General features: G+C 35.4%; 1 protein-coding gene across 3 annotated transcripts in view; it reads right to left on the reverse strand.

The window, feature by feature from the left end:
• CCSER2 (coiled-coil serine rich protein 2) overlaps positions 1–17,521 on the reverse strand; it is a 188,528-nt gene that overhangs the window by 10,177 nt on the left and 160,830 nt on the right. For 2 of the 3 annotated variants that reach the window (XM_003783501.3, XM_023509523.1), the window contains exon 9: positions 16,739–16,828. In XM_003783501.3, coding sequence (XP_003783549.1) covers positions 16,739–16,828 — 90 coding nt within the window. Of the gene's footprint in view, positions 1–3,851; positions 3,937–16,738; positions 16,829–17,521 lie in introns of all 3 variants that reach the window. The other variant, XM_012801432.2, reaches the window with a different exon arrangement.

Consider the following 17,521-nt stretch of genomic DNA (forward strand, 5'->3'; position numbering starts at 1 on the left):
ATTTAAGGAGCTCTTAAAAACTTAAATTTAAGTAGCTCTTTAAAAAATTAACCAAAAGATATGAACCCTGAGAGAACAATTTTCTAGCCAAAAAGACTGAAAAGACAGATACAAAGCTAGTGAAATACTCAAGTGAGAAAGTGTAGCCAAAGATAAGAAGGCCAATGCTAAGAGTGAAAATTTGGTAAAATCTTCATTTTGGCTGAAGTGAGGAACAGCTGGGTCTTATAAAGGGTTCATCAACTATTTAAGCCACTTCTATTATCCAATGATTTTTTTCCCTGGCATCAGCTTAATCATTAGAAAATTAAAAAAATAAGGATATTTCTGCCCCTCAAAAAAGTTTTACTATGATTCTACACATAAAATCTATGCATAGCATTAAACTTCTCAGCTTTTACATTTAAAGTTGATACATTAAAACCTAAATGCTCAGACTTCTATGTGGGCAAAATAGAATGGTGTTTTTCTAACTGAAGGATGCTAGCAACATTTCTAAAAAATGGGAGAAGAGAAGAAAATGTCCTAAGAAAAAGGACTGTCTCAAAAATGTTTCATCTTTATTTTGAACGCATGCACACAGATACACGTACATTGAGGTTGTAAATACACACTTCCATTCAGTAAATACATACTGGGTCATGATGAAAAATGTATTTATAATCATTGCTTGTCAAAAAGATTCATGGAACACCTCCTAAAGGTTTTAAGAGGAGGATATAAGACAGTATAAATCTGCCATTCTTACTGTAGTGCAGGTCAACACATTACTTATTATAATATACATTTAAAAATCAGGCAAAACGGCATCAAGAAAGTGCTGGGCCATTACGATATATATACATGTATGTGTGATTTTTGTTGTTTCAAGACCATTTTTTCCCCTTCTCATCTGAGTTACTACTGCACATGGAAGGTAAGGGTAGATAGGATTTCTAAATTTTTTTAACCAAGGTACTGAAAGTCAGATTTTAGTAGCCCAGTTGGCCATGATAAAAAATAGATATTGTTTCAAAATATAATTTTTGCATATGGCTGGCAAGAAATGCTGTTTGGGATTACCATTAACGCTTTCTACTTGCCAAAAGCAAATATTTTAATTGAATTTTTCTCTTATGATATAGATTATTTATGGTTCCCCACTTCATACAGTGCCAGGTAAGTCAATTTGGATAAAAGTTAAAGTACCTAGTTACAGCAAGAAAGACTTTGATATGTCTACATGTAAATATTTTCTGCTAACGTAGAGAAAAATTTAATTTGAAATCTGGAGTATCATGAAGTATAAACTAGTAATATACTTGAGAAAAAAAGGTAAATCAACATTTCCTGAGAAAGAAGAAAAATATTTGAAAGACCAGGATCTTTCTTTTATTTCCATTTGCCTAGAGTTATTCTGAAACAAAACAAGAATACTTCTGGTCAGCACAGCTTTCTGGAGTGACCAAGGCTAAATATTTCCTATAAAAATTAACTCATTCACACTCTGCATACTTAGAGTAGGCTGTATTTTCATACTGGAAAGTGTAATACTACTATAATTTAAGGAAAACCAACAATCAAATAAAAACAGAACAGATTTTCCTTACTGGAGATTCATAGCCAAGCCTAGCTGGCCTCTGCATTTAATAGATAAAGGCAGTTCACTTGAGTCAGTGTTCAAGAGAGCATCAGAAAGAATTTTTTAATGAAACATTATAATGAAGGAGTGATACCTCAACTATTTCCATTACTTATACAATCAACTTCTCCAAAAATGATGAGTAGGAGCCACATATTGACTAAATATGGAAATAAATATTATCTCACTAAACACAAGTTCACTATAGCAAAAAAAGAGAACTATTCTACAACTGTCTATAAAACCACTGGACTTTACTTCAGTGATCCAATACCTTTCTTCTCTAGGCTTCATCACTTCAAAAGAAAAAAAACACTTGATTGGTAAACTACTTCAGCTATTCTCAAGTTGGACCCAAAATAGTATGGAAGTTTAGAACAAATTTCCCCTCTAAAGGAACATTTTAAGCTCAGTAAGAGCTATTAAAAAGCTGTGAACAAGTCTTCTAGTTATTATTTCCCATACAGGGTCCTACAAGTCTCAGTAATCAAATCCCAGGGCCAGTTCTCTTAGGTGCACAGGTCATGAGAACTTGCTCAGGAAAAGATTCCAAAATATCCATACTTTCTAGGTGACTAATAATCCAAACTCTGGTGAATCAAATTTTTCTTTTTGCTAACCCAGAGATGCATAAAGAAGGTTTGATCTAGAAAAGTTTAAACAAAAACTTCACAGTCAGAAAGAAAAAGACAGTTCTGAACCAAACAGGTTCAAGAAGTACTTGAAAACGGAAGGCCAGTGACTCAGGGAGGAGGAAGGAAATTTTAAAGACATACACATAAGAAACTAGTAAAGTGGGTATTTTCGAGAAATAAACTTTGAAATGTAAAACTGAAATTATTTGTACTTCAGAATAATTAACTCTAAACTTCAATTTAGGAGAAGGAGAAGAATGGAGAACTATGGTAGGGGAAAATGATGTGGGCCAAAGTGGGGTTTGGTATGTACAAAGGTGGGTATGCTAATCTGAGGGAACCACCAACCTTCCCGGTTACTAGCTACAAGCCTAAGAAATACATCATTTATTATAACTGCCTTTTGAAATTTCAGATTAGTTTAACTAGCAATGTAATATGAGAGGTGGTGGGAGAAGAAAAGGAGGAAAAGAAACTTCTCATTGCTTCCACTAAACAAATGACTCTGATAGTAAATAACCTGATAGAAAAGCCTATACAAACTTTTTTTTTTTAACAAAAAGTTCCAAAGGGAAGCGAGAGGCAAAACAGCAAAAATTAACCACTTCATACCTTTGTCTGCAATTCATGTTGATACCTCTTAATTTTAACTAATTAAAGAAAAAAATGGTTTAAATAATTCCTAATTACTTAAAAATGTCCTCCTTTTGAATCTTGGATACATCATGCAAATAAAGACAATGAAAAAATTGATATGAATCACAAACCAGGGCAAATCCATGGAGAAGGTATAAAATAATCTCTGATTGACTATATTTGTAATTCTTCTTCAGTAATATTAGCTTTTCGTTTGGGTGACTTTTCAAAAAAGATAAAATATAACCAACTTACCGGATATACTTAAGTACATAAAACATACACTGTTTTGAAAAGTGGATTTAATGTAAATAAAAGTTTTAAGGCCAAACAATGACTAAATCATTAGAAATGTTAGTAAATCATGCATGTCTGAAAGCCATTTCTTCTGTGTTGTAAAGCAGCTGAGAAATTACAAAGATATTTTAGTTGTTTTAAAATACTTTTGAAAAAAACAATTAAGAAGATGTTTCTTTTAAAAGACAGTAAAACGCAATCCAAGCCTTTTGATTAGAAAAATATTTAAAGAAATGTGCAATGGTCTAGTAAGCCTGCTCCCTACACAGTATGCATCTGTCCATCATACCACTATAGACAGCATGTACATTTTTAAAATAACTAGTTAAAATAATTTCTTTTTTCATGTATCTCAAGGTCTTGAAAAAAATGCATTAAAGACAGATGCATGTCAGTAGGTCAAGGGTCACTGGCAATGGGTTTAAACAGCATTAGAATGAAATTAACTTCAGATAGCTTCCATGAGGCTCTAAGGAGAGGTCTGTTTACATGCAGTCAAAGGAAATGTTAAGAGAGGAGACCCACAGGGAGTGCTGATTTAACAGATGCCTGTAGGATACTCAAGATGGGAAAAGAGGTGCTGGGGAGAGACAAGTCATGCAGAAGGGAAGTACCATGAAGGGGAAGCCAGAGCAGGAGAGGAGTGAGAGACACAGACTCACTCTGTCTGCGGTGCGGTGGAACAGTCCGTGGGATCCCCTGGAAGGAGCCCTGCCAAGGAGAGAAGGAGGGAGCAGAATACCCACCCTGTGCAGAGAGAGATGGGGTAGGGAGGCATAATAAAAAAGGGAACTGAAACAAAAGTCATACTGTTTTATTTTTAAATAACACAGAGCAATAGTGTTAACAAGACAGATTTCATTCTTAAAAAAAAACAAACAGCTCACATTATTAAAAACACATCATAATCCAACCTAATTATTTTTCATATATTTAAAAAAATTATTTTCCTCTAATATTTGTAGTTAATGTATAAGAAATAATATTTTTTTCTGGTATACATTACATTCATTATCATGTATCATTAAAGCAGCAAATTTTAGTCTTTTGCAGAAAAAGAAAGGAATTTCAAAAGGGAGAGAGACTTTAGGTATTAAACACACAGAAACTGCATCAATTTATAAATCAGACAATATAAAAAATTACCATATAAAAGTTTTATTTCTTTTTAAATTATAGGTTTTTATAAGATTAATGGTAAAAATAAAGAACATTAGCTGAAGTTAGCAGAACCAACATAGTATTTAAAAAGACACAGATGTTGTGAGTTTAAGTATTATGTAAAGAATGTGACATGCAGGCCACAGGTTACACGTGCATACTTAAAAATTTAAATAACTTGTACCTTTTTTAGCTGTACTTATTTTAATCACAAATTATCAGAATTACAATACATCTGAATTGTCATTTACTTCAATTTCCTCACTTTCCAGACAAAACTGAGTCTTCAAGAATGTAACTGTTCAATGTCACATAAATGGAACCAGACTGGGTCTCATGTCTCTGTGTTCTTAGCTTCCTCACCCACTGAAACATATCCACAAATAAAATGATTGAAACACCCTTAAAATATCATCAAGGAAAACGACCCCGAGATTCATCGTCATATCCAGTTAAATTTGTGAAAAAAAGTATGCATAATTTTTCAGACCCATTAATCTGACATAATGAAATAATGTTGTATTAAAAATACTGACATAGTTTACCAGTGTTTACAGGTTTCATAAACACTGTTTCAAATAAAAAAAATTTCATAGTCCCAGAAACTAGGGAAGCTGAGGCAAAAAGGGCTGCTTCGGTTGGATGGTTGGTTGTTTTTGAGACAGTGTCTCACTCTGTCACCCTGGGTAGAGAGTCCAGGTGTTATAGCTCACAACAATCTCAAATTCTTGAGTTCAAGCAATCTTCCTGCCTCAGCCTCCTAAGTAGCTGGAACTACAGGCACCTGCCACAATGCCTGCCTAGCTTTTTTACTTTTAGTAGAGACTGGGTCCAGCTCTTGTTCAGGCTGGACAGGAACTCCTGAGCTTGAGCAATCTACCCATCCTCGGCCTCCTAAAGGACTAGGATTATAGGTGTAAGCCACTGTGCCTGCCCAGTAAAAAGATCTCTTGAATCCAAGAGTTTGAGATTGCTGTGAGCTATGGATGCCACGACATTCTACCCAGAGCAAGGAAGTAAGACTTCGTCTCCAAAACAAAACAAAACAAAACAAAAATTTAAGACTAATCTAGGAGGAATAAGTTCTAGAGTTCTATATCATGGCAGGATGACTACTGTTAACAATATTATGGCTCAGCACCCGTGGCTCAAGTGGCTAAGGCGCCAGCCACATAGACCTAAGGTGGAGGGTTCTAATCCAGCCCGGGCCCACCAAACAACAATGATGGCTGCAACCAAAAAATATAGCCAGGCGTTGTGGTGGGGATCACAGGTCCCAGCTACTTGGGAGGCAGACTCACTCGAGCCCAGGAGTTGGAGGTTGCTGTGAGCTGTGATGCCACAGCACTCTATCCAAGGGGACAGCTTGAGGCTCTGTCTCAAAAAAAAAAAAATCATATAGTTTTAAATAGCTATAAAACACAAAGAAATGATAACTGTTTGAGACAATGACTATACTAATTACCCTGATCTGATCACACTATGTTGTATGTATTGAAACATCACTGTGTACCTCATCAATATGTACAAGTATTACCTGTCAATTAAAAAAAAAAGAGTACCAACAAAATAAGAGAAAAATTATGCAAAAAATCAAGAATAAGCCTACACTGTTCAATATAAAACAGAAACAAAAAAGATCTGTTTTCTATGTTGATGAGGAGAAAAACCAGCTAAAATAAACAAAATAGAATGAACAATCTTTAAAATATTCTGATAAATAAAAACCATATCTTTTGAAATTACTATACTTTCTTCACTAATTTAGCCTGGATGTTTGCAAAGATAGCTTAGAAAGTACTTATAGGGCAACGACCCCAGGTCCTCTTCATAGATATTACCTGTTACAAATCTATTTTGTTGTCTGGGACATGTTTTGGTTCAAAGGCTTTACACAAAACATGTCTCAACCAAATCCTCTCTATGTTTCACCAAGCTTCTACACTGGGTGAAGAAAGTTTCCGATGGGACATCACAAACATGCTAAAGAAGTAGTCATAAACTTCTTCAGCAAACAAATAAGTGAACTCTGGAGGTCTATGGAAACAGCACTGACCATGGAGTCAGGGACCCTGTTTTTCCTCCCACAAACCCTGTGAACTTGAGAAAGTCTCCAATCTCTGAGCATCAGATTCCTCATTTGTCAAAATGCAAGTGTAGACAGGTACATCACTAAGAACCCTCTTACTTTTACTTCTTATAATTCAGTTACTCAAATATCTGTCCCTACCTCCACTCCAGTCATTGTATACTTTTATATTATAACTCTATATACCCTTTAAAGTAGCCAACTTCACATTAAACTGTCTTTCCTGCTTTATCATTAATTCATGAAATAATTTAACTGAAAGTATCTGTCACAGGACCTATATATATAACGTGGCAGAGTTTTAAAAGATAATCGTTTTACCTCTCTAGCCTAAAACTCCTTAGCAAACACAGCAGATGCTAAATAACTATTTACCAATTTAAACTGAATTAAATTAAATTATCTTTTTTTTTTTTTTTTTTAGAAATAGAGCTATAACAACTGTCAGTCCTGGCCACATGTTAAAATCACCTAAGAAATTTAGAAAACAAAGCCAATGATACTCATCTTCATTTCCCCAAAGTCCAACAAACCATAATCTCTGGGACGGGCCTGAACATATGAAGAAGAGAAAGGCTTCCTTGTGAAGTACATGCACGAACAGATCCGCCAAGAGGTGCCACTTAGTAGCTGACTGGATAGTTTGCCTCCTGAGCTGATGCCCACAAAAGCAAAGAATGTTCCTTATTTTATTTCTGCCATTTAAAATCCCTTCTCTACTTTTCTACCCATAGGTCAAAACCCTATCCAGCCTCCAAAACCCATGTCAACCCATTTCCTAAAAGCTTTTACTGATCCTACCTAAATTATTATCACTGTTTTTATAAACACTCATAGCTCCTCATCTCAGGGAATTTTTCTTCCTCTTTTCATTGTTTTGATTGAATATTTAAAAATATTCTTCTAGTAAATATAACCACCTGATGAATAACAGCCTACTTAATTTTTTTCTTGTCAATTATAGCTTCTTATCAAGTGACTTAAACAGCAGAGAAAAAACATACCCTGATCAACATTTAATAGACTAGGAAATTCCAGTTATACGACAAGGTTGAATAGATACACTTTTCCCTTCTCCTGCTGCTAAGCTCAGCGGGACACTATATACGCCTATAAAACACATAACTCTGAAAGGCAGAGAGAAGAAGGCAGACAGGGTAGGGAACTTGGGTCCCAAGGAAAACCATGGGAGAGTTTCCTGGCTTTTGTTTTTGCTTAACGTATCTTAAACTGGGTAATGAAGAAGGCAACATCCTAAATGTCAAGGAACACAAACAAAAAGCTTTAAGGAAAGCTTGACCCTCTGAGCCAATGGTTCTCAACCTTCCTAATGCTGCAACCCTTTAATACAATTCCTCACGTTGTGGTGACCCCCAACCATAAAATTATTTTCGTTGCTACTTTGTAACTGTAATTTTGCTACTATTATGAATCATAATGTAAATATCTGATATGCAGGATGTATTTTCATCATTACAAAGGGGTTGTGACCCCCAGTTGAGAACCACTGCTCTAAGCGAAAGAATCAGGAAGGAAGTAGCCAGACCACTTGTACAAATTAACCTGCCAAATGCACAAAGAAACCAGTGCTCCCAGACCCAGTTCCCATTTCAAAAAGCAGACTGGGGAGTCTAGGCTTCTACTCTCCTCTGGGTGTGACAGTGTCTTATGTAGTTCTTAAAATGTGTACAGAAAACATTGACTTCATTGTTTGACACCTATTATACAAAAGTCTCAAAATAACAGAGATGTAAAACAGGTAAGTGGTTTCCAGAGATAAGGAATGGCGGGAGGAGGGTGTGTTTATGACTATAAAGGGGAACCACATAAGGGAAAACTTTGTGGTGGGTCAAGAATTCTGTATCTTTTATTTGCAGTTCTTTATTTACATTAAGTGACAAAATCACATAAAAACATATATACAAGTGAGCAGATACATAACGTCAGTTTCCTGATTTTGAGATTGTACTATAATTATATGAAATGTAACCATTGTGAGAAACTGGTTGAAGGACACGAGGATCTCTCCGTACTATTTTTGTAACTTCTTACAGTTCTTTTCTAATTACAGTACAAACTTGCTTCTCTCAATGGATACTTTTAAACAAAGTTTAGAAAATACCTTCTATAGCTTTGTTATTTGATAATGGAGGATACAGATTTAGAAAACTGTATCTTTATGGTTTTCTAAACAATAAACCATTCAGTTGCTGTAATACCCATATTTAATTTGTTCCTGACCTTAAAAGGCAGTTCTATTTTTTCAGTTATTGGTTTCAGGTGTATCTATAAAAGTCACGGCATTTTTTTTTTTAAATAAAGGCATGCATAATAGAATTATTGGTGTGTTGTCACAAATTTTGCATGCCACATTATGTCTCAGCAACACAGGTGGCTCTGGTCAACATTTAGTTCACTGAAACACAGTTGTATTCAATGACAATGTCTAATATTGAGTAAACATTAAACAATGAAAAATTACTGTATGACTGGATCATATTTCTTGTTTAAATACCACTGTATATATACTTTTCACTTAATTAAAATACTTCAAGTAGCATTTTAAAATAAGTAATAGTAAATATAAAGACCCTGGCAAAGAAATGAATCTCTTGGCTTGGCGCCCATAGATCAGTGGTTAGGGCACCAGTCACATACACCAAGACAGATGGGTTTGAACCCTACCTGGGCCTTCTAAACAACAAAGACAACTGCAACAACAACAACAAAAATAGCTGGGTACTGTGGCAGGCACCCATAAGCCCAGCTACTTGGGAGGCTGAGGCAAGAGAATCACTTAAGCCTGAGAGTTTGAGGTTGAGAGTGACAGCACAACACTCTACTGAGGGCAACATAATGAGACTGTGTCTCAAAGGAAAAAAAAAAAGAATCTCTTTCACAGGTGTTCCATCTGCAGTCCATGGGCCACATGTGGATTATGGGAGAACTTTTTTGCTTATCTATGGTGGCAGATATCACAGAAATTAAGCATGGACTTTTTTTTTGCTCATTGACTTTCATTAGTGTTTGTGTATTTAATATATGGCCCAGGAAGAGTTTTTTTCTAACAATGTGGCACAGAGAAGCTAAAAGCTGGATACCCCCACCAAGTCCTTTTGGAGATATATATGTATCTATAAATATTTTGATAGATATATGGATGAATAATAATGCCATAAGAATAAAGAGAGAAAAAAATGGCACACCTAAATTTCCAATCAAGACATTTTGCCACATAAAAATTAAACAGTAATGCTGCTCACTTCCAAATCAGGAAAGTATATTGTCTAGAAGAAAATGGACTTAGAAGAAGAGATTATTCACAAGACACATCTTCTGCCTACATTGTTGTTTTCAGTTAGCATTCCATCCTATACCTTAGGAAAGAAAATAAAAGAGCTGGATACTTTGATAGTCAATTATGATTGCTAGAAAGCAAAATCTTCTTCCTCTGGAAATTATAAATATTTGTTATGGTATTTGTGACATATCTAAGACAGCTTTCTGATTGTATCTTTTCTATTTCATACACAGTTATAATGAGAACATACATGACTCAGTAAATATGAGACATATGAACCTAATTTTCAACACAAAGGATTGCTGATAATGCTGACCATATTCCAGTTGTTGATTGCTTTCTTTTTTTTTTTTTTGAGCCTTATCCTGTTACCCAGGCTAGAGTGCCATGGTGTCAACCTACACAGAAACTTCAAACTCCTGGGTTCAAGCGATTCTCTTGCTCAGACTCCCAAGTAGCTGGGACTACAGACACTCACCACAATGCCCAGCTCATTCTTCTATTTTTAGCAGACACAGGCTTTCACCCTACTCAGGCTGGTCTTGAACTCTGGAGGTCAAGCAATCTTCCTCACTTTGGCCTCCCAGAGTGCTAGGATTATAGGCATGAATCACTGTGCCTGGCCCAGTTGTTGAATTTTAATATTATAAATTATATAGGCATATCTGTTATATATGCTATAACATGGAATCATTTTTGATTCAGGACTAGAAACTAATTCCAACACAGCATTTTCATATGTATATAAAATAATTTTTCCTTGATTCCTTGCTATATAGAGTTCTTTAAATGTGAGATTAAACTAGTATTAGATCAAACTGTGTACGTTCTGAGTTTTAATTGGTAGGTACCTTTTCTTATTGATATAATAGTCTTGATTATTGCTACACTCAATTTTCAGATTAATCCACATCAGTTCAATACATGACAGGCCAGATCAATCCTTTGGGTCCATCCTGCCATCTCTGTGACTCCAGAAAGGCTTTTATTCCAGTATTTTGGCTACTTTAGTTAACTTAAAATGTTCAAGCAAAAGTAAAAGGTGATACTGCAAGATTTTAGAATTTACTTAATGTGCAAAATAACTATTCATATCTTTAAATACTGATATTAAACACTTTTAAAACAATACTGGAAGCACCTGAAAATAATATAGTCAAAAAGAGAATGCTGTTTTTAAGAATATGCTTATACATGGATTAGTAAAGTCATATTTTAAAATAGTTTTACAAGTTTGTATGTTTAGAATGGATCTTGATTTCTCATATAACCACCCCCACCCTGCCCCCAGTAATATTCAGAGTCTCTTCAACCTTTTTTGTGTGAGTGATTAAACGCCTTCCACACTGTTGTTATTTTGTATGTGTGTTATCCATTTCACCTTTTGGTCACCTCAGATGAAGGAAAAAGACTTGTCCACTTCCCTCTGAAAGTATAATGTTCTGCTCCTAGAGTCTTACTTCTTTCCCTCTTATTTACCCCTACCTAAATCCAAACTCCATCTTGATTTTTCTTTTATTTCTTATAATAAAAACTGCCTTCACTAACTTTCATTTACTTACTGCCCCAGCTGGCTTCCCATATCCATCTAAGTAGACATCTCTAGCTCTGCAGCTGCTTTGTTCAAGATGCTAACTACTAGCCATGTGGCTATTTACATTTAAATTAATAACATATCAAATTAAAAATTCTCTTCTTCACACTAGACACATTCTCAAGTGGCTAACAGTCACACATAGCTAGTGGCTACTGCACTGGACAGCACAGAAAGTTGTGTAGGACAGCACAGCTCTAAGGCAGCTTTCTTTCTCAGCGTGGAATTTAGTCTTACTGTGGCTGCCTTCTTATAACGCAGGGCTCAGAGTAGTTCATACCACTACTTTACTTTCCTAAGCAAAGTATTTCTCCCTTTATTCCAATAGGTAAGAAGTGTTCCATGTTGGCCCTCACTGCTGAGAACACTGTTTCTGGATACTTAAAATATCAGGTAATAAGCTTACAGCATGTCTTAGGCAACTTTGTAACAGTAGAAATCTTTGTCTCACCCTAAACGAGTAGCACCCAGCAGGTCATTATCTACTGTTTCTTTGCTAAGCTAAATCTCACAAGTAACACCCACATCAGATCTAAACCAAAACAATTTCGATCTTTACCAGTATAGCTCCAACCCCCAAAGGACCTGCAGTATGGAAGCCAATATTTCTGTAGGCAGAAGGACACTCCCAGGATTCTGATGATCAAAATGCATAATCAGTACTCAAAGGTTAGGCTGGATCTATGCAGAAAATAACATAATTTTAAAAATAACATAATTTTTAAAAATGGGTCTTAAGCCAGGAGGAAGAAAGTCAGAATTTTTAAAGAAAACACCAAGTAATAGGAATGCTCATAACAGAAACAGCTGGTAGCAACCTCCCAGGACCACCTAAAATGAGTGTGATGGAGGTCCTCCTGGCCAAGGAGAGCTTTTCTGTATTCTTTCTTTTGTAAAGAGAACTCTCATAGGCTTTTAGAACCTAACATCAAACACCTGAACCATAAAACCTACCATCATGGCCACCAAGCCACTTTCTGCTCAACTGGTGGCAGTATAAACCTGTATAAGACTTTCAGAAAAAACTGTGGGAATGTATTTCAAGAACCTTGCAAAGGACCATTCAGTAGGGGAATTCATTCTTAGTTGATTAAAAGTAATGCATTCTTATCAGTTTTGGTTTAGCAAAAAATCAAATCAAATAATACTAATAGCAACCACCACCACCACTAACCTGGAAAGTTTAAAGTACAATGTGTACAACATGATTCCACCTCAACAGAGACAGATCTGTGCACACGCCCATATAACATACATTACAAAAAAAGGCTGGAAGACCATATATAAAATACAGTGGTTGGTGTGATTTGAATAATTTACATTTCCCTTAAATTGTTTATTTTGCATTTGCTGTAGAATGAATATATTGTTACTTCTCAATAAAAAAGGGACAGGTCAAAGAAAAAGTCCCTTTAGAGTGTTTCTCTTTCACGCATATATTTTTAGGCTCCATGTCATTTATAAAGTATTCTTGGTAGTCTAATTTTTTTTTTCATTCCTTTAGGAAAAGGTATTGAATTTTATCATTCTTTCTATTGAGAAGATTTGTGTTTACTATGTCAACAGATTTCTTCCTATTAACACTGCACTGAATCAAATTTAGTTGTGGATGATTTTTTTTTTTTTTAACACTCTTACTGAAAACTTTTCAACCTTAAATATTTTTCTCCCAGGAATTTAAAATGTAGAGGATTAAAAATCATACTTACTATAACAGCCATCAATCTCATAACTCATCAATTTTGCTCAGGGCTATCCTGCACCTATGGTTAGCCTCACCTCTTGCAGTGTGTACTGTCAATCTGTGTCTCGCGTGATCATTTATGCAATCACAACATAAAATACAAGTTTGTTTCAATAGATTATTACGATGGCCTGGGGAGACCTCTAGCACACAGTGATACCTCTCAGGGAAGTAAGTCTTTATCATCATCTCTCACTGAGATCAAGCCTCTGACCTCTCTTCCCATAGTTTTGACCCTTTTCTCCTCTCTATTCCTTCCAGCCACCTTACTTCTGCAGCCATTCAAAAGAGTCAACTAATACCTATATGTTTGAAAACATGGCTTCTCCATTAGACCACTGTACACAAGTTGTATAAGGACTTGCACAAATAACTTCTTAGTCTCAGCTTCTTCATATGCAAGAAAAAAGTGAGACTAATACCATTTAGGCATAATGGAGGTTTCCAATTTACACTTTCAGATTAAGACAGTGCCTGGTATGCAGCAGGCACCTGAGTATCTGGTAAATGATTACCTGCTTTCCTTCCTTTACCCAGTTCTAATACTTTGTTTCTTCCTCTTATTACCTATTGATTTTGTACATCAAAGATCTTATTTGTAGCCATTAGATGATACTGAAATCATTTTGGACAAATCTATGAAAAAAATTTAAATTGGGCTCAATACATTCAAATTTCCATTCCTCTGCTACTGTTGGTAGCCAACCACTGTCCTTCTGGCAGGTTCTGACTGAAGTTTCTACCTTATTTTTTTTCATTTTTTCCACCTCCTAAATTGCTACCAATAAATTCTATAGGCAGTAATTCATTCTCTTCCACCATTCTCTCCCACCCTCCACTGTAGCAAGATTTCTTCCTTCATGTCTAGAAAATGTTCACAGGAAATCCTAACATTTGCCTCACAAACCTCTGAAGTAAATTCACAACCTTCAGCTGATTAAGACAGTGTGAGGAGGACATTTCAATTTCTTAAATAGTTTAAGAAATGGTGAAGAACAGGATTCAGATTATAATCTTCAACCTTCTCAAGGCTTAGCTGGATCAAAACTTTTTACTTACACTAAGCATGGGGATTTGTAATATAATATGTGTTTTAATTTCCCAAATTACCACCTAACAAATTAAATGTTCCCAAAGAGGAATCATACTGCAATCCACATCCCATCATCCCTTCCTAATAAAAAAATAATGTTTACAGTAAGGTGTAACTTTTTTAAACATAAAAGAGAATTATTGTAATTTTTGTAAATGGTTTCCAAAATAACGTATTTCCATTGAATCCCATTAAGTCCAAAGGGGAAAAAAAAATCAGAAAAAAACTCAGTATTTAACACTTAATAATTATTAGTAAACTAAGGAAATAAATACATAACATTTTTAACTAAAGACAACTCCATAAACCCACATGTCCAGGTTAAAATTTTGAATTCTACCTTCAAGTGAGTTTTAACACTAACATTCACTATCTCCCTAGACATCTGTCAATATTCCAGCAAAAGTCATGTACTTCTTATTGCCTATTTGTATCTTCCATTTCTTTACCTTTATGTGCACTGCTTTTTTTGCCAAAGAGATTCTTCCAATTTTTATCTGCAAAACCTTTCATCCTCCAAGATTCTTCAGTGCACTTTTCAGGGCAAGAACCTTGAAGTAGCAATTAGAAGTCCTAAGTTTTAGTACTAACTCAGCCACTTAACTAATTATGGAATCTTTAATATTCCAATTAATTTCCCTGAATTTTTCTTTTTTAAGAGACAGAGTCTCACTTTGTCACCCTCAGTAGAGTGCCACGGCGTCACAGCTCACAGCAACCTCCAGCTCTTGGGCTTAGGCAATTCTCTTGCCTCAGCCTCTCTCCCAAGTAGCTGGGACTACAGGCACCTGCCACAACGCTCAGCTATTTTTTGTTGTTGCAGTTTGGCCAGGGCTGGGTTTGAACCCGCCACCCTTGGTATATGGGGCTAGTGCACTACTCACTGAGCCAAAGGGGCCGCCCTCCTTGAATTTTCTTATCTATAAAACAAAACTACTTAGCCACGTGATTCCTATAGTCATAGATGACAGGGAAAACTAAAGTTTGGGTCCATTAGGGTATGAGGATGGAATACTGATCTTTACTTAACCCCAAGATCATAGGAAAACTAACTCAGGAATATATTCCATAATGAGGAGTTTCACACCAGTTACTTTCCTCTGAGGAGGAGGCTAACTAATACCCAGTTTCCAGAATAAAATGGTTCAGGGAGGCAGAACAGGCATGAGGATGGCAAAAGGGAACTTCTCACACTTAATGCAATTACCAATCTATTTAGTGATAGTCATCAGAAGGCACAAACATCCTTGTGGGGAAATTAGAGAAACCTGAAAAGTCCAAACTTCCATCTATAACTCAAGGGGCATGATCTTTTTTTTTTTTTTTTGTCTACAAACAGATGAGTTTCCACAGTCTTTGACATTAAAGAAATGATGTATCATCTCTATTGGCATTTTTTTTTCCTTCTATGATTTAAACACAATCTTCACCTTCTTCGCCAAGCTCCTGGATTCTTTCAACTAGACTTTCCCCATCCTTTGAACCTTAGAGGCTTAGTTCCTTTAATAAGCACTTGTAAGTGGAGAAATTGTTATTTGTCTATGTATCTCCTTTCCCAATTCTCAATTTCTACTTCAAGAGCCTAATATCTGGGATGAGAGAGGATCATCAAACTTTTGTTGAATAAATTAACCTTGTACCATTGTACCTTATACAGAACACACACAAGAAATGACTTGTTAGTTGAAAAGAAACAAAATAATATCTTATAAACCTTAAAGGCCTATTGCCAAGTTTTGTAAATTGGACTATTCATTACGTTAGTCATTATGTTCACTGTGTTACTAGGAATCCACTGCTAAATACAAAGCAAAAAAAGAGTGAAGGCTGGCTGATTAGGCATTTTCTTAATAAGAAATGTCTGTTAACTGGCCTCACACAATAGGATAACGCTGACTAATGGCCATATGATGATTCTCTGGCTCAGGCACATCCTGAGCTGAATTCAGATTAAACAATAGGGTATTTTTAGCACTAAGTATGTTTTGAGCTATAACATTTTTGAAAAACAACAAATAAGCATGGAATACAAGGTTACTGTCTACCATTTAGAAGAAACCATTCCCTAGTTTGGCCTAAATCATAGCCTTTACTACATTTATCTTCACATATTTTACTTCCTAATACCCTCAACATTTATTTGAGTAATTCTAATAATAAAACATATTTCAAAAGTTTCTCCCCCAAAAGAGAATATACTACATCATACATTTTCAAAATCTCTTATGCTGCTAAAGTGGGATGATTGCAAACTGGACTCCTGCTTCCTTTTGGACATGTGGAAATATTCTCTCATAAATACATGCAATGAGAGAAGAGAAGACACTCCAAATGAGCTACAGGGTGCAGAATGGAAAAGCTATTAAATGCACATTCACTTATATAAGACACATAAGAGAAGCTTTAGAAAGCACATAAACACTAAGAGACAAACAAAAAACAACTTACCTAACAAAAAGTTAACAGCCAAGACAGAGTCTAAATTATTATAGATTAGAGAAAAAAGCGTGGAATACAGCATTAAAATAGCAAGACAGGAGAGGAGGTTAAGAGCACAAGTTACTCACAGAAATTCTTCTCCACGGTGTTTGGGTATATTTATCAGCATGCATGCATTTTTCCTCTTTAGATTTTTGGTGGTTGTTATACTGAGTTGCCTAAACAAAAATACAAATTTTTACATTGGTTTAATTTTGGATATTTAGGCCAACAAGGTAATTAGGGGCTCTCTTAGGGAGTACAAAACCAAAGCAACAAAAAAGTCACATTACAAAATAGTTCTGGCTACTTTTCTGAAGAAAAAAGTGACTACAGCAAACATCAAGGTCTTTCTAGTAGTCTCTCATCTTATTTAAGGATTGGATTTGAGAATCAGCCAGTTAAGTCTAGAATTTTAAATAATCCAAATTACTCTCAGCAATCTGTTGCCAATCTCTATGCTGTCAATAAAAAACACTATATATGTGTATATCAATATATACAGTATTAAATATATGGACATAGAATACAAACAGTGACATACAATATGTAAAGAATACATAGCTAGACATAATAGTTGATACCTATTAATCCTAGCAGTTTGGGAAGCTGAGGCAGGAGGATCACTTTAAGCCAGAAGTTCAAGACCAGTTTGGACAACATAGTGAAACACTGTATCTATTAAAAAAAAAAAACTGAAAAAATTAGACTGGCATGGTGACATATGCCTGTCTGTAGTCCTAGCTACTTGTGAGATTGACACAGAAAGATTGCTTGAGAATAGGAGTCGGTAGTTCCAGTGAGCTATGATCGCACTACTGCACCCCAACCTGGGCAACAGATCAAGACCCTAACCAAAAAAAAAAAAAAAA

This window comes from Otolemur garnettii, unplaced genomic scaffold (assembly GCF_000181295.1).
Source record: "Otolemur garnettii isolate 467f Iridium unplaced genomic scaffold, OtoGar3 scaffold00008, whole genome shotgun sequence".
In the NCBI taxonomy this organism is placed as follows: Eukaryota; Metazoa; Chordata; class Mammalia; order Primates; family Galagidae; genus Otolemur; species Otolemur garnettii.